We start from the raw sequence: 19,627 nt of genomic DNA on the forward strand, positions 1-19,627 counted from the left end.
AGAAGGACTGTTATACAGTATGAAGGTGGCAGGCCTGGGATCACCGAGCAGGTGAGGAAAACCAACGTCGTGAAGAGGCTCCAAAAAAAAAAAAAACCGTCATGAGCAGTATCAGCAGCAAGAGAGTCAGTAGGCAGAGGAGAAACCTCCAGAGAGAGATGAAAGGATATCACACCCGCAAAGAATCAGATGGAGAGCTTGCAAATCAAAAAGTGGATTATCTATAGTTAAAATTATAAGTCTAGGACTTGTTTCAATAAATTTAGACATATAGTTCAGAAAGATGGATGAGGGTATGCACGAAACAAGATTGATCATAAATTGATAATTGTCAAAGCTGGGTGTTGAGTACGGGAAAATTTATTATGCTATTCTCTTCTACTTTTGTACACATTTGAAGTTTTTCTAAAACAAGAGTTTTTTATAATTGGATTTTTTCTTCCCTTTCCCTTCCCTCAAGAAAAACACCAATAGATGAGCTCATTGGCAGAGTGGAACTGCTTAGAAGAGCAAGCCAAAGAACCTTCCTAAAACATAGTGTACAAATAGAAAAAGGATTTTTAAAAATCAAAACAAAACAGAAAGAGGGTAAATGAGTGGTGGACCCATCAAAGCACGGGAGACAGATCCAGCTGCCCACTCAGCATCACCACCTGCTGTCTGATGGGAATCTCCAGTTCAACTTGTCCAAAACCAAATCCCTGATTTTTTCACCCTAAGCCTGCTTTTCCCAGGCTTCCCTCCCCAGTAAGTGGCAACTCCATCCTTCCAGTAGACACGAAACGTCAGCTCCTCCCTCTGTCTCACGCCGCAGCATCCATTGGGCACATCCTGTCGTTTCTGCCTTCAAAGCATATCCCAAGTCCGGCCTTTCTCCCTCTCTGCCGTCCTAATCATCCTCGCAGAGACTAGTGCAGTAGCCGCCTGCCTGGTCTCCTACACAGCAGCCAGAGTGACCCTACATGAATGGAAAAGAACAACACCCGGAGAGATGACAGTCAAATTTCAGAATACCGGGGATAAAGAGAAAATTCTAAGAACTTCCAGAAAGGGAAAAGATAGATTATTTACAAAGACAAGTGATTGATGGCAGATTTCTTGTTAGCAAAACAAGATGTTAGAAGTTAATGAAGCAGTGCATTCAAAATTCTGCAGAAAAATTATTGAATGTAGAATTCTATAGCCAATTAGCACTTAAGAGGGATCCTAAAACCAATAGAGACAAAAAGCAGATTACTGGTTGCCAGAGAAATGGAGAATAACTTTTTTGTTTTTTTTAAGACAGTGAAGGCATAAATGAGAAGAAAAAGAGTGTGTGGTACTCTTGAAATAATTCAAAACAGGGCATTGCCCTACAACTAAGAGAATTTGGGGAAGAAGATGGAATTTAAAGCATGTGATTAAAAAAAAAAAAAAAACCCAGCTCTGGGAATCTGCATAATTCCAGTTCGGTGTTGTATTAGACTAATAACAAATTTTTCACAGGTTGGGAAATATTCACCAAAGATGCCCCCAGCCCCTTCAGGCAGAGCATATACCAGCCCTTTGATTGATATGTTTAATAACCCAGCAACGGTCGCACAGAATTCAGAAAGGATAAATAATTCAACAGGTAAGAAACTTAGTTTGATTTCTTTGAAGTTAACCTTTTTAAATTTTTAAAAATAATTTGTGAAATATTTTGGATAAATGTATTGTGAGATAAAGGCAAACAAACAGGTACAGTAGGTGCATTCAGCCCTAGCTTGGAGAAGCATAAGCTCAAAACATAGATCTAGACCCTAAGACATTTCGATAAGTGACACATTTCTGTGATATATACTAATTCTATACTGATCGATGTTTATACAGACCAAATATACCGTTGAGTTATTATATTTAAAACTAAATGGGACAAAATGTTCATAGCCTTGCAGTGTGTTCCATATTTGGTGACAAACGTAATAAATTTTTTTTAATACACTATAAAAGTTCAAGTGACAAAATTATGGTTATTATTCTTACCAATAGGCTTGGTCTGAATTCTAATCAGCATTGTTCATCGTCTCTAACACAGCACCTCCTGCTTTGTGGAGGCTTAAGTACTAACTACTTAAATTTCTTAACTTTGTTGATTATATCTCAGCAGATCAGGACCAGTTATTGTTTGCAGGTGTTCCAGGCTGCTTCATTGGTTAGGCCCCCCTCTTCCTACACGCTGTCTTTGGCACCCAGGACCCTCGAGACCTGTGCTGTGGCCCCTGACCTGCCAGTGTGGGGTGCCTGCTAGGCCCCTTTGGTGTGAGCGTTGTGGGAATTGAGTTGTGTGCTAGAGAGAGCCTGCAGATGATAGCGCTTGGAGCTGTTGGGCCAAAGAGGAGAGATTTCCCTCATGACGGGCCTAGCTTAGCAGAGGAAGATGATAGTCTGTAGTCATTGGCCTTTGAAGGAAGTACTGTGAGTTATATAAAATACAAAGTTAAAATATATAATGCTATACACACCCCAGTCATTCAAATAACTCTGGTTCTTGTTGGTAAAAGCTAAACAAAAATGGCTGGTGGATTCGTACTACCGAGGTAACTAGAGAGTGGCATGTTAAGGAGACAGCAAGGTTTATATTGTAACTATGAAGAATTTGCAGGAATAAAGAAGAAATTGTTTTAAATTAAATATGCTAGACGTATTATTAGCCTGGCAAAATTTTAGTGAGGAAAAAATATTTAAAAAAAGAAATCTCGGCCGGGCGTGGTGGCTCACGCCTGTAATCCTAGCACTCTGGGAGGCCGAGGCGGGTGGATCGCTCAAGGTCAGGAGTTCGAGACCAGCCTGAGCAAGAGCGAGACCCCGTCTCTACTAAAAATAGAAAGAAATTATATGGACAACTAAAATATATATAGAAAAAATTAGCCGGGCATGGTGGCGCGTGCCTGTAGTCCCAGCTACTCGGGAGGCTGAGGCAGTAGGATCGCTTGAGCCCAGGAGTTTGAGGTTGCTGTGAGCTAGGCTGACGCCATGGCACTCACTCTAGCCCGGGCAACAAAGTGAGACTCTGTCTCAAAAAAAAAAAAAAAAAAAAAAAAAAAGAAATCTCAGTTAGCCGGGCATGGTGGCGCATGCCTGTAGTCCGAGCTACTCGGGAGGCTGAGGCAGTAGGATTGCTTAAGCCCAGGAGTTTGAGGTTGCTGTGAGCTAGGCTGATGCCACGGCACTCTAGCCCGGGCAATAGAGCGAGACTCTGTCTCAAAAAAAAAAAAAAAAAAGAAATCTCCATTCCACTTTTTGTTTTTTCCTGGAGTGGGAAAAATCAGCCTGTGTTTGAATTGAGACATGAACCGGCAGCCTCATGCTTCTCCATGAGAAATGGCTGTGGGGCTGGTTTGCCCGCCAGGCCCCTGGCTCTCATCTCTTGCTGGCTGTGTGATGTGTCAGTGTGGATGGTGGCGGTGCCTTCCTTCGAAGGAGCCTGGGCGAGCCAGTGGCTGTAAAGGGTTGAGAGTGTTGTCTGACATTTAGTGAGGGCCCCATAAACAGAGGTCATCCTTACTGCGTCCTTACCGCGCTGGGAGTGAGAAGCAGCCAGGTTGGCAAGAACATCTGCGTTTGCAGTTTTCTCCTTTTCTTTGTGGATGTTGGCAGTTGGGTTAGAGCTGCTGCCTCAGCCTGCCTTTGGTGTTGGAGCAGTGTGCCTCTCTAGGGAGAGCCGTCCCAGTTCAAATCAGCACAGTTAGAGCCAGCACGTGCCGGCTTGTCCTCTCAGTCTGGAAAGGAGCCCTCAGCCGCAGGGACCCTCCTCTGCACTGCGAGAGCCCTCAGGCCACAGGCTGCCTCTGTTTTCTCATAGTCCCTGTCCTATCCGGGCAATGACAGAGGCAAGGAACTGTGACACAATTAGAATTTCCGTGGAAGGCGTGTGTGGGCAAGACGGGAACAGATGGTTTTCTGCGGTCTGCTCGTTTGAACGTGTGGATCAGTTATCATTCTTTGAAAAGCTGTTCCTGCTACGCTCACTCTGACAGATACTTCAGAAGATGCCAGTTTACAGCGATCAGTTTCCGTTGCAACTGGACTGAACATGATGAAAAAGCAGAAAGTAAAGACCATTTTCCCACATACTGCTGGCACCAACAAGACCTTACTCAGCTTTGCACAAGGAGACGTCATCACACTCCTCATCCCCGAGGAGAAGGACGGCTGGCTTTACGGAGAGCACGACACCTCCAAGGTGTACGTAAAGTTTATACTTTAGTTCTAATGTAATCCCAGGTTATTTTCTGTATGTCTGTGCATATACAGGTAAATTTAGTGCATGAATAAGATTATTAAGCCATATGAAGTCACCTTTCTGAAAGTGGTTTTAAATATTCTTTTGTTTTTTTTTAAAAAATTGGCTTTTGATTTCTCAAGGAGAATCTGTATATCAGATATAATTTGTTAAGATTTAACACATATAATAGAGAGTTTAAATGCCAGCCTCATTGTGTCAACCATGAGTATGTACACAAGCCTTAATGTAACTGAGTCAGTTTTCTGTGTAGATTTTTCAAGTATATTACATATAAAACCAATATGAAAAAAGGGAATCCAAGTCAAATTAATATAATATATAAAATACACATTGTTTTGTGTGTGTATGCAAAGTACATACTCATTTATAAGAAGCCTTAATTTCATTCAGTCCACATGTGGCCCTGTATAGTGAAAATGGACCCGTCTGCCCCTGAGCTACCATCAGGACATTCTTTAGTGTTTACTGTTCACTCATCTACTGCAGATACCACAAAAAGGTCTTTTTTTTTTTTTTTTTTGTCTCACTCTTCACCTATAGGAGGGGATGGTTCCCGTCATCATATACAAAGTTGCTGGAAGAAGATGCAAAGGAAACAGTGACTATGCCCACGCCAAGGTACTGCATGAAAGTGGCTCAGGTCTCCCAGCAACAGAAAACCTTTAACCTGTGTTTCCAGGCATAGCAGAATTATAACCTAGACGTGCAGCAAGCCCCACTGTCAAACCTCGGATCTTGTGGACTAGTCAGAAATAGAGTTTACGGCCCCACGGTGGTCTCTGTTGTCCGTGAGCTTTACATACCATCTGCTGTGAGGAGACTGACCCAGACCCCCTCCTCCCTACCCCTCCAGCTCTCAGAACCCTCTCGCTGCCCCCCACCACCTACTGGTTGCCAAATCCAAGGCGCACATTTTCCACCCTTATCTTACTTGGCAGCCCTTAACGCTGCTGTGCACCTTTTCTGGGAATGTTTTCTTGCCGTGGCTTCTTGAGCAGTGCTGTCTTCCTTCTGCCTCGCTAGCCTCCCTCTTCAGTGCCCCCTGCAGCCCCTCTGCTGCCCGTCGGTCAAACATCACCGTTCCTCAGGGATCATCCTTTGTCTTTGTCTGTGCTGGGCTTCCCTTAGCACCTCTGCACCAATAACCCCCAACCCATATCCTAGTCCAGATTTGAATAATAACAGTTATCGCTGAGACTGTCTAAAGTGCTTTATGTTGATTAGCTCATTTAATTCTCACAACAGCCCTATGAGGTAGGACCCCACTTTAAAAAGTGAAACTGAGGCACAGAAAGGTTGAATAACTTGCTCAAGGACACACAGTGAGAAGTGGCAGAGCCAAGACCAGAACCCAGGAAGATCTCTTCCAGGCTTTGATGTAAATGTTTGTATGTGTAGCAGGTGGCTCTTGTTGGCTATGCCATGGGTCCTCAGAAATGACACGTCCACATTGAACCCCAAACTGCCTGGTCCTCAGTGGTCTCCTAGAAAGCCCCTAACCCATCAGCTGTCCACAGAACGCCTCCCAGGTCCTCTATACGTGCTCAAGATCCTAACACCTTCTACGTATCTTCATCCCTAGCAGAATAGCGAAAATGCCATTGTTCCAAGAAATAAAAACTAAGTACCATTAAAGAATTTCTTTTGAGTACACACGTATAAACCAGTGGTAACGTTGCAGTGTTATAGACGTATGTACAGTGTGTGTGTTGTAATCCCCTCCTGCCTCCCCCTTTCTGATTAGTGATCTACCATTACTGTGGTCCTTGGCCATGGAACGTTCAGGATGTTTGGGATTCAGGTGGCGGGACCTCATCTAACTTGTATTCTCTCACTTTTGGTTTTGAGCCCGGCGCCGGTGAGAAGCATCAGCACTGTGGACTTAACTGAGAAGAGCAATGTCGTCATCCCCCCACCCGATTACTTGGAATGCTTGTCCATGGGAGCAGCTGCAGACAAAAAAGATGTGGCCAGAAATATTTCTACCTTCAAAGCACCAGTGTCCAAGCCAGAAACCACGTCTCCTGTGAGTAAAGCCACAGAATGTCCTATGTACTGGACTCACCGTCTCCCCCCAACTAGAGAGGCCTGGGCTACTGTTAGGCCTTAACCGTCTTGCTCTGCCCCAGTAGGAGGGTGGTGTCCAGGGTGGGGTAAGGGGGCATTTTCTCCTTTGTTCCTCTAAATTCCCTTCTTTGTCACACACAACCTTTAACCTCCTTGACTTCAGTCTGTCTCTTGTTTTTACTTTATCTTGTCAATGACAGTTTACATACAGTAAACCCATAGTTTGCTGGATTTTATTGTTTTGGGGGTTTTTTGGGGGTTTTTTATTATTAAGATATTTATTATTAAGATTATTAAGATTAAGGGTCTTGCTGTGTTGCCTAGGCTGGAGTACAGTGGCATGATCATAGCTCACTGCAGCCTCGAACTCCTGGGCTCAAGCAATCCTCCTGCCTCAGCCTCCCAAGTAGCTGGGACTTACAAGCATGTGCCACCACACCCGGCTAATTTTTAATTCTTTTGTAGAAATAGGGTCTTGCTATGTTGCCCAGGCTGGTCTTGCACTCAAGTGATCTTCCCAAAAAGGCACTGGGATTATAGGTGTGAGCCACTGCACCCAGCCTTATTAGATTTTTAATCTCCCCTTGCGTTTGATCATGGCTGTAGTCCTTTTGTCATTTAATCACCTTTTTCTGCATTTTCTTCCATTTCCATAGTGTTTTCTGAAGGGATGCCTAAGGTTAAAGGTGGTAACTTTATCTTTCTTTGAAAAATGTAAACGCGTACCAGGCACTGTGTCAACTCTGTATGTACATTTCCTTTAATCCTAAACAACACCGTAAGTCAGGGGGGGCCTGGGCTCAGGGAGTCACTTGCTCTATCCCTTCCTTCAACGGCTGTGTGTGGAGCATCTGCTGAGCGCTAGGCCCTGGTGTGGCCTCTAGAGATACAGAGACGAACAAGGGGAGTTCTGGCCTCTCTGGAATGTCCGTCCTCATGATAGGAGGCAGACAGTAAATACAAACAAAAGTAGCCATGGCAAAAGCATGCAGAGGATTAAAACAAGGTGAAGTGATAATGGGGTGGGTGACAAAGCAGACAAGGTCAGGGGTTGAGTTTGCTGAGATTAGCACACCGGGGGACGGGGGACGGGGGACGAGACCTGCAAGGGAGAGGAAGGGGGCAGTGCTGGCAGGGGTTTGCTGCCAGGGTGGCCCTCGGAGCTGTCCTCATTTGGGATGGGGGAGCCAGGACTTTACACGCCTGTGACCAAGGGTAAGTCCTGCAGCCAGAGCGACTCGTGAGGAGCAGTGTCCACAGCAGTGGGCTCCTCCAAGGAGGTGACATTTAAGCTGAGACCTGAATGACAAGGTGCCAGCCACGCAGGCTGTGGGGGAGCCCTAAGGGGGACACGTGCTCAGCGTGCTTGAGAAACAGCCCTACATGATAAATTACCAAGTAACATCAAGTCCACAGGGGCTTCTTACCCTCCTGATCTTTTTTTAGTGTAGATGATACAACAGAGCAGGAGGAAATGATGGAGAAAAATGAGATGACCGAGAAGGAAGGCAGGGCCAGAGCACGGGTGCAGGAGCCGGCCTGGCCGGGAGCGGGGACGTGTGTCCACTGCAGTCAGTGAGAAGGCCACAGCCAGCCGAAGTGCAGCGGGTGGGCAGGCTGGGTGCGTCTGTGCTGACTTCTGTCTTCTCGGTGGTAAAGGAAGACCGGCAGCGGCTGGGGTGGGCAGCTTGTGGTGAGCAAGCTGAGAAAAAGAAAGGCTGTGAAATAGGTGTTTCAAATGCGAATAGTCCTGCCCGTGACCTGAATGGGTGAAGGGCCCGGGAGGCTGCATAATTGCTGGCGGGGAGAGAACAGGAAGGCCAGGAGGGGTGGTTCAGACAGCGGAATGGACTCAGAGGATGTGCAGCTGAGGAGGTGCCTGAGATTGCAGGACGGCCAGGCAGCAGGGCCAGGTGGAACCTAAGCCTGCTCGGCCACCACCTTCCTTGTGGAAGCATCACCCAGGGCGCCAGTGGGAGTTAAGTCCGTGTCACTTTGCGGGTTTTTTAATTATTTCCAGTTAATGGTGTGGTCCTTTCTGTGGCACATACGTAAGCCATCTCCCCGGCTCTCAGTGGGTTATGGCTCCACCACTCTGCCTCCTGCAGAACCCAAGCTCACCGGTGGTCTTCGTTCGGCTGCGAGTGCCACACAGGTGGAGTCTCTCAGTTGCGTGAAATGGATAGTCTTCTAATAGTCTGTCCTGTGCTTTAGTGTGAGACTTAAGGAGTTTGGGAACATACCCTTATTGCAGGCTACCAGGCATGTCTGGGTCCGGGAAGTGCAAGCCTTTGAAATCTCACTCAAAATGTCTTTGGCTTCCCTCTTAGATAAGCAAGCCCACTGCACGATATACTGTTTGCACTTTTATGGTTCTAGATTACTCCAGATATCTGACTCCAAAAATTTTCTCCCAAAAGGACACATGACTATTGAAAATAGAGCTTTCCGACTCCATCAGCAGGGCAGGAGATGTCAAAGAGGAAAAACCTACTTGGAAGGTCAAAGATCTCAAATGCTATGTTATGAAAGGCCCAATACATTTTTTTTTTTTTTTTTTTTTTTTTTTTGAGACAGAGTCTCACTCTGTTGCCCAGGCTAGAGTGAGTGCCGTGGCGTCAGCCTAGCTCACAGCAACCTCAAACTCCTGGGCTCAAGCGATCCTCCTGTCTCAGCCTCCCGAGTAGCTGGGACTACAGGCATGCACCACCATGCCCGGCTAATTTTTTTCTATATATTTTTAGCTGTCCATATAATTTCTTTCTATTTTTAGTAGAGATGGGGTCTCGCTCTTGCTCAGGCTGGTCTCGAACTCCTGAGCTCAAATGATCCGCCCACCTCGGCCTCCCAGAGTGCTGGGATTACAGGCGTGAGCCACCGCGCCCGGCCCCAATACATTTTAAAACAATACTCAAACCATTTGGAAAGTCATATTTGGAAGTGATCTAAAAGCATAAGAGTTCCTTTTTCCAAGGAAAATCTTTTACAACTGCATGTCAAAAAACAGGATATGGGCATGCAGGGTACGTTGTTCAGGTGTGACCTCTGACTCTACAGTGCTTTTCCTATTTGTGCTTGATTTTCAACTTTTCCTTATAGAAAAATTCAAAATATGTAAAAGTAGAAAGAATAATGACCTGCAACTTCAACAGTTAGTTCATTTACCAATCTCACTTCATCTCCACCCCACCCACTCTCAGCTCAATTTAAGGCTAATGCCAGATCTCTTTCAACTGTAAGTATCTAAAAGATCTTATCAATTTTCAAATATATGATATTGGTATTGTGATGTTGGTATTTTAAATATCATATTTAAAAATTGATAATTCCTGAACATCATCAAATAGTCACTGTTCCAATTTCCAATTGTCTCATTTAAAAATTGTTTATAGTATAATTATTTGAATCTGGATCCAAATCAGCTCCATGCATTGTAATTGCTTTGATAAGTCTTGTGAGTCTATCGACAGGTCTCCCCTTCTGTCTCTTTTTCCTTGTAATTTATTTGTAGAAGAACCAGCTGTTTGTCCTGGAGGGTGTCCCCAGTCTGGGTTTGCTGACTGCGTCCACACGGTGTCCGTTACTGCATACTGCCCTGTCACTCCTGTGTTCCTGGTAAAGGCGTAGTTAGGGCTCAAGCCTTGATCAGAGTCTGTGTCGTTGTGTGGCTGGTTTCGCTAGAGCGTTTCATCAGTGGAGGTGGCTGCTTCCATCTGGAGGCACATCTGGAGGCCGGATTGTCTTTCTTTTTGTGATATTAGCAGCTGTTGGTGATTGCCTAGCCCCACTGCTCCATGAAGATTGTATAGTGCCTTTTAAGGTAAAAGAATCTTGCCCAAACCTCATAGTTAGCCCTGGAATTATAAATGAAAACACTGACACTTTGGCCAATACAAGATAGTCACCAGTTTTAGAAAATGAAAACATGTTTTGTTTTCAGTGTGTTTCCCATGTGGATAAAGCCTGGTGAAGGAAGCCTTGATGCAGTAGTTCCTACTGCATGGAACTGGGTAAATTGAAATATCTTGGTTTTAACTATCAATATAATCAATAATGACATATTATTCCTTATTTAGCATTTGGTAGTTTAAATGTGGCCTAGCTTTATTTTTATACCTCTTTGTTGGCTGAATCATGACAATCTGTCAGTATCAGGAGGCTGTTTTGACTAGTGCTGAGACCTGACTGGAGTGATCCGAGGACTGTGAACAGTGCCAGCCCCTCTTGCTGGCTCCTCACTTCCTTGAGCAGCAGAGCCTTAGGCACACCGCCTCCCGCCACCTTCTCCCGAGGCCCTAACTTGGACGCCTGGGCTGGGCTGGGGCTGCCTGCAGGGGGTGACCTGCCGGGGCATCCACCACCAGGGCTGGCCCATGTGGACGCCCTACTGCCCTCCCCGCCTCAGCTTGCCCTTGGCCTCCCGCCCGCCTGTGGGCTTCAGCCTGGCCCCACCGCAGGAGGGTTCCCAGCGATCCTGTCCCCTGGCTGCCTCCAGGCAGAGCTGCACACCCCAAAGTTCCCTCCCACCACGTACACAAACACACACGCACCATCTCCACTGCCTCACTTGCCCTGTTTCTGTCTCACAAACTAGAAGGCTTTCAGTCTTTCCTTTTAGCAGCCTTTAATTTTTGGTTTTATATAAGAGCATTTAAAAGCACCAAATGTCTAATGAAGATGTTCTCCTTGCGTGAATTCTAATGATTTCAATTGTCATTGATTTTGCCAGTCTTAGAATAATGAATGTTGATTAACTCTTAATGGTAACTGAAACCGGTAAGAAGGCAGGTTGAGCACTTCAGGCAGGTATGGAGTTGATACCCGGTGAGGTCATGTTCATAACCGATGGCAGTCAGTATTTCTATGGCAACAGATGACAGTGGCCATAAACACAAGCAAATAGCACAGGGAGCTGCACCACGTGGGAGGGATCTTTGTGGATCAAGATGAGACCGGCACGTGGGCATCCATCCATTCGGCATTTACTGACCAACTTATTGTGGTCCAGGCCCTGTGTTAGGCCCTCAGGACACAATAGGAATACGACCAACCTAGGAGTGGAGTCGAGTGCAGGATGTATTAGGGCTGTGGAACAAGGCGCATGCAGTGGAGGGTCTCGGGAGGGGGACGTGGGAAGCATCAGAGGAGGCTGGGAGGAAAGCATCCGAGCCCCGCCATGAAGGGTGAGCTTCAACAGAAACAGGCCTGGGTGCTGTGGGGCTGGGTGCAGCTCAGGGGTTGGGGTCCACGGCGGGAGAGACGGGCCAGGGCCAAGCCTGCCAAGCTGGAGGGTCTGGGCTGCCCTGTGTCCTGGCTCCATCATCCTGGGTGGGATCTGCAGGTGGCTTTGAGGCTGTGCAGTTGTCCAGTACGAGAGGAGGTGATCGTCCCCATTCAGTGGGGATGGAAGGGTGACAAGAGTTACTACAGAAGTAAAAACTGACAGAGCTAGGGACTGACTGGTGTAGCCACATGAGACAAACACTGTTCTGTCTTTACTCTGGGAGCAGGTCTGCTTTACTCATGTTTACATATTTAACAGCTGTTTTTCAATAATTTATGTAATTTTGAGCTCAGATCTCTAACATGCCAACATTAAAAAGAAGAAAAACATCCTTATCTGAAATTAAGTTATACATTTAAGTACTAGAAAAACATGCAATTGCTTTGGAGGTTCTAAAGAATTAACTAGATAGATATTTTAACCTCCCAGCCCACCCCACCCCCTATACACACAGCGGGAGCACAGCATTTTCTCAGATCACATTAAAAGCATTTATGGGAGCCGGACAAGACCCCCTGCTGCTGCCTGGCTTCTGCGTGGGCCCCAGCCTGCGACGGCAGTGGTGCCCTCCGACTAGCGCCTTCACGCCTGCCCATCGCATCCTCGGGGTGCTCCCAGAGTGTTGGCCTGCACTTTGTCACCCCTGGAGACAGATGGATTGTGGGACCTCGTGAAATGGAGAAAAGGGGAAAGTGCAGAGAAATGACAGCAGCTTTCTAAGGTCCACAGCAGATTGAGAAATCCAGGTCTGAAATCGCAACTCACAGTTTATGTGTGTCTCATCAGAACACTCTTTCCTGAGAAGACACATACCATTGTCATCTGTGTGCTGTTATTTTAAGATCCTATGCAAGCTGCGAAAGGGGGGGAAACCACAACCATGTCACCAACATACATCCTTTGCTGTGACACGGTTCCTCTGTTGGACAACTAGACATTTCATCACCACCGATTCAAATCAGGACTTCCAGGGCACAGCTGTGGGAACAAACAGGCCCACCCGCTGCAGGCGGGCAGAATCGGCATCGCTCCGGAGAAAGTAACTCCAGGGTGGTGAAATTGCCCTTTTTAATAGGCCCGCTGGCCTTGTCAGCCTCTTGCAGTAGCAGCAGGAAGCAGGGACCTAATAATCTGTGTGTCAGGAGCAGGGAAGGATGAGAGGTGCTTCAGTAAATGAAACTACAGAATCGCTGGATCAGAGGGAAATGTTCTGGAACTGCCCTGTCCATTCGAGCAGCCACTCAGCACAGGGGCTAGTCGAGCACTTAAAAAGTGGAGAGTGCAATGAAGGAACTGGATTTCTAATTTTAATCAATTTAAAAGCCATATATGGCTAGTGGCTACTATTTGGACAGTCGGGCATAGATCACACAAAATGAGATAATGTCCCATGTAAAAGCTCCATCCATAGTGTGGTCAAGAAGTTCGTACCATGGCTGAGGCCAGGGGGGGCCCTGGCACCCTTGAGGGCTGGGGACACAGTCCTGCAATTGTGCATCTCAGAATTCTTACACCTGACTGGATCATCTTTCCTCAACCAAGATGTTTAAACCAGCTGGTGATGTTGGGGAAGAGTGTTCTAACTCTGGCCAAACACTGGGATCCCTGAGAGCTGGAAAAGCGTCTTCACATTTTTTTCCAAAGATTTTTATGTGTAGTTTTACGTACAGCTACTGTCCTGGAACGCTGGAACGCTGAGGCGTAGGTATACTGAACACCCAGCCCCGAGAGCCGTCCTGCACAGAGTAGAATGCCTGAGCCCACGCACCTGGAAGATTCCCAGGGTTCCCTTGTGATGGCGCATCTCAGAAGGTCCCGGAGGAAGAGCTTCTCCCCAAGTGGTTCAGGGGACATTTTCTAGGACTGAGGCTGGGGGCTTGTCACAGGTCACCTTCTCTACTACGGTTGCAACCAAGGACGTGTTGGTTCTTTCCTAACTTTTCAAATAACCAGACAAGCCTGCCTGTTAAAAAGCAGCCCACACTTCAAAGTGCGTTTGCCATGACCGAGCCCAGCCTCAGAGCAGCGAGGGCCCCCGTGCAGGCCGGCAAGCGTCACAACGTGGGCACCTTCGTTTCCTGAAAGAGCTGGTGACTCTGAGCACTTGGCTTTTCCCTGTTCTGGTTTCAGTGTCCCCATTTTGAGAATAAAGGGGTTGAACTAGATCAGAGGTGGTGACTGGGAGACAAGTGCAGCCGCAGATGAGGACTGGAACGAGTGGTTAACACCGAAGGCAGGTATCGGTCGGGACTGCTGTTGTTGCAAGTGACTAACCCCCAGCTGGCTTAGAAATGTCCTGTAGGGATGTTCTGTGCCCAGCAGAAGCCGGGGAGCGGGAAAGGCAGCATCAAGACCACACTGGGTACTCTGGCGGCTTGTCTGCCTTCTGCAGTGCCCGCCCCCCCCCCCCCGACACACACCTGACTGGGGAACAAGCCGTGCTGGGTGGTCTGAGCCAACTGGGACCACCCTGCAAGCTGGGGTCAAGTAGTCCCCCTCAAGGCACATGGCTATGTGGTGGGCACTGAACAAAAATCTGGACAGTCAGGAAGGGGGAGTGGCCAGCCAAGGTCCATGCAAGGCATTTGGCATTTGGGGGCTGAGGGACTGGAAGAGTCACAGGTGTGGCCCCCTGAACCTTTGTACCTGCGTGGCCACAGTCAGGGCAGGGTGGCTGTCTCGCTCTCTAGGCCCAAGACCATCGCTGCCTGGGCCACTGACAGGCAGTTCCACTCTTGGGGGTGCCTGCCTGGCCCCCTGCAGGTGCCTGGCTTCATGGCCTTGGTGGTGTCCTGTCTTGTCGGGTACACTCTGGGACTGGCACCACTCTGGCTGCCGGGAGGGAACACAGAGGATAGGGAGAAGGGCTTGGGGACAGCAGTCAGCCACAGCCACAGCAGGGAGCTAAGGAGGAGCCCTGTGGTTGTGAAACAGGCAGGGAGACTGGGAGAGTCTTGCTAACATCTTTGGAGGTCACCAGGTGACAGGTGCCACACGTGCCAAGTCACAGCCTTTCCTGGCCTAGAAATCAGCTTGCGTGGGAGTGAGGAGGCAGAGGAGCTCCTGTTGACCTTGGATGCAGCAGGAGTGTCGAGGTTTCCGATCACTGACAAATGTGCAGATGTTAAAGGGGAAATCTGCCTGGACACGTCCTATACCTTTTCTTTTTTATTTCAGCATATTGTGGGGGTACAAAAGCTTAAGTTACGTGTATTGCCCTTGCCCACCCGCCCCCCCAAGTCAGGGCTTCAAACGTGTCCATCCTCCAGACAGTGCGCATGGCACTCATTATGTATGTTTACACCCATCCCCTCCCCCACCCACATCTGCCTGACACCCGATTAATGTTATTCCTGAATGTGACCTTAGGTGATGATCAGTGAAACCAATTTGATGGTGAGTACATGTGGTGCTTGTTTTTCCATTCTTGGGATACTTCACTTAGTAGAATGGGTTCCAGCTCTATCCAGGAAAATACAAGAGGTGCTATATCACCATTATTTCTTATAGCTGAGTAGTACTCCATGGTATACGTATACCACATTTTATTAATCCACTCATGTATTGATGGGCACTTGTGTTGCTTCCACATCTTTGCAATTGTGAATTGTGCTGCTATAAATATTCGGGTGCAGATGTCTTTATTATAGAATGTCTTTTGTTCTTTTGGGTAGATGCCCGATAATGGGATTGTTGGGTCAAATGGTAGGTCTACTTGTATCTGCTTTCCACAGGGGTTGCACTAGTCTGCAGTCCCACCAGCAGTGTATGAGTGTTCCTGTCTCTCCGCATCCACACCCACATTTATTGTTATGGGAATGTTTGATAAAGGCCATTCTCACTGGAGTTAAGTGGTATCTCATTGTGGTTTCGATTTGCATTTCCCTGATGATTAGAGACATTGAGCATTTTTTCATATGTTTGGTTGGCCATTCTTCTGTCTTTTGAAAAATTTCTGTTCGTGTCCTTTGCCCACTTTTTAATAGGGTTGTTTCATTTTCTTCTTGCTGATTTTCCTGAGTTCTAAATAGATTCTAGTTATCAGTCCTTTATCGGATGTGTAGCATGCAAAATTTTCCCATTCTGTAGGTTGTCTATTTACTCTCGTGACAGTTTCTTTGGCTGTGCACAAGCTTTTTAATTTAATCAGGTCCCATTTAATTATTTTTGTTGTTGCTGTGATTGCCTTTGGGGTCTTCCTCATAAATTCTTTGCCTAGGCCAATGTCTGTAAGAGTTTTTCCCACGTTTTCTTCTAGAATTCTGATAGTTCCACACCTAAGGTTTAAGTCTGTTATCCACCGTGATTTGATTTTTGTGAGAGGTGAAAGGTGTGGGTCCTGTTTCCGTCTTCTACATGTGGCTATCCAGTTTTCCCAGCACCATTTATTGAATAAGGATTCTTTTCCCCAGAGTATGTTTTTGTCTGCTTTATCAAAGATTAGATGGCTATATGAGGATGGTTTTATATCTGGATTCTCGGTTCTGTTCCACTGGTCTGTGTCCCTGTTCTTGTGCTGTCCTGTACCTTTTTTAAGTAAACTTTTTATTAAAGAATACCACATACAGCAAAGTGCACAAGGAATTTTCACCACGTGACTCCATATAACCAGCAGCAGATCAAAACACAGAACATTCCCAGCCCCCAGGAGACCACCCGTCCGATTCCCCGAGCTCTGGTGCTGAGATGGCCACCTGGGGTGACCCCTGGGGACAGCCATGCAGCCGTGTGAGATGGCTCCTGTGCCGTGTCCCACTGTCTGGATAGAAGCCACCTATCGTCCTGTTGATGGACATCTGGGTGTTTCCAGTCTGGCCATGGTGGCAGGGCTACCCAGAGTGTCCCCACAGTGCCTCAGTGCCCATGCGCATGCGCCTTCCTGTTCCTACTGGGAGTGGGATGGCTGGGCCCGGGCTGTGCTCAAGGGCAGGGGGATGCTGAGTGGCTTCAGGTCGCCGTCTTAAGAGTCATTTTGCCCTCGTTCCTCATGACGGAAGTGGTGTTGCTCCTTCCAAGGATTCACTGTGGTGGTTTCTCTCAGGCGTGGCACGCTGAGCCGCGGGTGCCGCAGCTCACTGAGACGTGGCCGAGCTCCTTCCAAAGTCCGGTCGGGCCCAGAGGCACCCTGAACGAGCGGTTGGGGTTTTGCTTGTGGGAGGTTGGGGCGACTCCAGGTGGAGAAGGAAGGTGGTTTCCAGTGAGAGGAGGCGGCAGAGGGCAGAGCAGAGGCTGCTGGCATGAAGCGTGTCAGCCTGGCCGCGCTGCACTTCCTCCTGACCTCTGGGCCGCAGGCCAGGGCCCTGGCTCTGGGTGTTGTGCTCTAGGCAGGCTCTTAATGCCAGCATTTTGAGCACACAGCAACAGGCATCATGGTGTATTTTAAAAATAATAAATTAGCCCTTGATCCTCACATATGAGAGTTATACCAGAGATGACTTATCCTGAGGCCTGCTGAGGAAGCTCAGCGTGCCCTGTAGGAAGAAATTGCTTTTGCAGCCATTTAAAGCCCTCCTAGGACGTGCTGAGCAGGGCAGTCGCTTTGTGCTTCGGTGATGAGGCGGCGTGAATCAGGCCCAGCTGCCTCAGACTGCGCTGGCCAAGGGGGTCTGGGAGGGGCCGGACAGGCCTAAGGCCACAGCCCCTGTGCCCCCAGCCCACCTTCTTTCTTGACAGTCTGCACATCCAGGGTGCTGCAGAGGCCGTCCCACAGGCCTCCACCTCCAGTAACGGCCTTAGCCCTCGGGCTGGCAGCCAGAAAGGTCTGCATGCCCCGGAGCCCAGTGGGAGCCCTGGGATGCTCTGGGGAGATGTCAGGACAGTGTGGTCCGGCCACTGGTTGGTCAGACAGCGTTATACTGCCCTCTCCTGGGCGGCCGTCTGACCTAGCTCCATGCGCTTGGGCTGCGATTGCTTAGAACGCCAGGGAAGGTTTTTAAAGCCTGCAAGCTGTTTGGACTGAGGGAGAGAAGGTACACACCCGGCCCCAACCAGCACTGGGAGGCAGCATGCAGGAAGGAGGTGGTCCCCCCAAAACCAAGCCCTGTGGCTGCCTTCACCCCAAGTCCCTGAGGTGGACGCCCAGGTAGGGCTTGATAAACCCTTCAGGCACCTGCAGAGCTCAGGTGCTTCCTGAACGCAGATGGTGTTTGCACTCGGCGGGTTCCATCTTCTCTTTTCCTCACTTTAACTTCATATGGGATCCCTGGCTCTAGCAGCGGGCACTGGCCCCAAAAACCAACAAGGCTTTATTTTTACTCATTCTTCCAAGTCAATTTAGACAGATACCTAGATGGTCTCAAATGAATTGAGATGACCAGGCAATTTTACACATACATAGCTTTAAATTTTTTTTTTTTTTTTTAACTTTTTTAGAGACAGGGTCTTGCAATGTTGCCCAGGCTGGTCTCAAACTACTGGCCTCAAGCGATACCAGCACTTCAGCCTCCCAAGTCATGGGATTACAAGCATGAGCCACAATGCCCAGCTATATATTGCGTAGCTTTAAACAGTTACTCCTGTGCTTTAGATGTGTTTACCTCCAGGCCTTATTAAAAGTGTCCCAATTCCACGAGCCCTCCCTAAACTTTCTCTCTCTCACACAGAATGCCAATGGGACTGCGAAGCCACCCTTCCTCAGGTACGTGACTTCCTGGTGAAGCTCTTCAGGGTGGGGTTGCCCTCCCTGCTGGATGAGTGGCCTGGAGCACCCCCCAGAGGGGCCTTCAGGGCCAGCCCAGGTGGCTGATCCTGAGGAAGCAGACTGGCCACCTGCTTGAGACCACCCTGGGTGCAGGGCCTGGAGGGACAGCCCCAGCCTGCCCCAGAGTGGCTCTCACACGACCCCTCCCCAACACGAGACTGAAGAGGTGTGGGCTGTCCTCTCAATGTCTAAAACTCTGGACTGTCCTTTAACGAGTGGCATGGAGGGAATGAGCTGGAGTGAAACTCACGTTCAGAACACACGGCCAGGGTTTACACCCAGTATAACCTTACCGACCGAGAACAGTGAATATTAGCATTTCTAAAATCGAATTCTTGTCGTGGAGCAGTATTTCTGCAGAGATTTTTTTTTCTGCCCCACAGTGGAGAAAACCCCTTTGCTACTGTGAAACTCCGACCGACAGTGACCAATGACCGATCAGCACCCATCATTCGATGAGAAGACAGCCAAGGATTCTTCTGGTTCCTCTCATGTTAAGTTCTCACTTGCAAATGATACGTGTATATTGTTTGATGTGTGCTGCGACTCCCAAAGCTTCACCAGAGGGTGCCTGGTTTTAAATGTATTCTACTTGAGCAATCAATACATTTTCTCAATTTAACATAGTTGGGTTTACACATTTTTCTGTCTTTAAGATAAATGAATAATAGTTTAGTGACCAACTCAAACATTTAAAATATTTTCTTCCTGTTCAAGAAACAATTTAGTTCCAATCCTTCCTGTACCCTTTATTAGCCTACAAATTTTTTTCTTAACAGCCAGAATAAGGGATAGTCTGGTGCTTTCACGACTGGCTTTCTGCACCGGGATGCGAATGAGACCGGTTTGACTTTATAAAGCATGTGCTCTTAAGTAGCAGTATGATGTTTATCTAAAGGAACCATTGTATAAGTTTGCATCTTAGCATGCAAATCATAATTTTAAGCAATATAAATTATGAAAATATATAATTTTTTAACTTAATTTTAAACTCGTTTAATCAAATGTAGAGCTGTACAAGATGGAGAAATTCCCACCCCTTCCCCGATTTTGACAGAGCTGTAGCGTGCTGAGACATCTGCCTGCCCTTATCACAGCCATATTAAGCATTTATGTGGCCGGGCGTGGTGGCTCACGCCTGTAATCCTAGCACTCTGGGAGGCCAAGGTGGGCGGATCGTTTGAGCTCAGGAGTTCGAGACCAGCCTGAGCAAGAGCGAGACCCCGTCTCTACTAAAAATAGAAAGAAATTATATGGACAGCTAAAAATATATATAGAAAAAATTAGCCGGGCATGGTGGCGCATGCCT

At 47.6% G+C, this 19,627-nt stretch overlaps 1 protein-coding gene across 1 annotated transcript in view; it reads left to right on the top strand.

The window, feature by feature from the left end:
- The window catches only part of BAIAP2L1 (BAR/IMD domain containing adaptor protein 2 like 1), an 88,297-nt gene extending 68,870 nt beyond the window's left edge, over positions 1 to 19,427 (top strand). Inside the window, exons 9-14 of the mRNA XM_069485779.1 lie at positions 1,486 to 1,612; positions 3,999 to 4,206; positions 4,808 to 4,885; positions 6,116 to 6,293; positions 18,221 to 18,255; positions 18,702 to 19,427. Coding sequence (XP_069341880.1) covers positions 1,486 to 1,612; positions 3,999 to 4,206; positions 4,808 to 4,885; positions 6,116 to 6,293; positions 18,221 to 18,255; positions 18,702 to 18,777 — 702 coding nt within the window. The 3' untranslated portion in view covers positions 18,778 to 19,427. The remainder of the gene's footprint in view (positions 1 to 1,485; positions 1,613 to 3,998; positions 4,207 to 4,807; positions 4,886 to 6,115; positions 6,294 to 18,220; positions 18,256 to 18,701) is intronic.
- The last annotated feature ends 200 nt before the right edge of the window (positions 19,428 to 19,627 follow it).

The sequence above is a fragment of the Eulemur rufifrons genome, chromosome 14 (assembly GCF_041146395.1).
Source record: "Eulemur rufifrons isolate Redbay chromosome 14, OSU_ERuf_1, whole genome shotgun sequence".
Taxonomy (NCBI): Eukaryota; Metazoa; Chordata; class Mammalia; order Primates; family Lemuridae; genus Eulemur; species Eulemur rufifrons.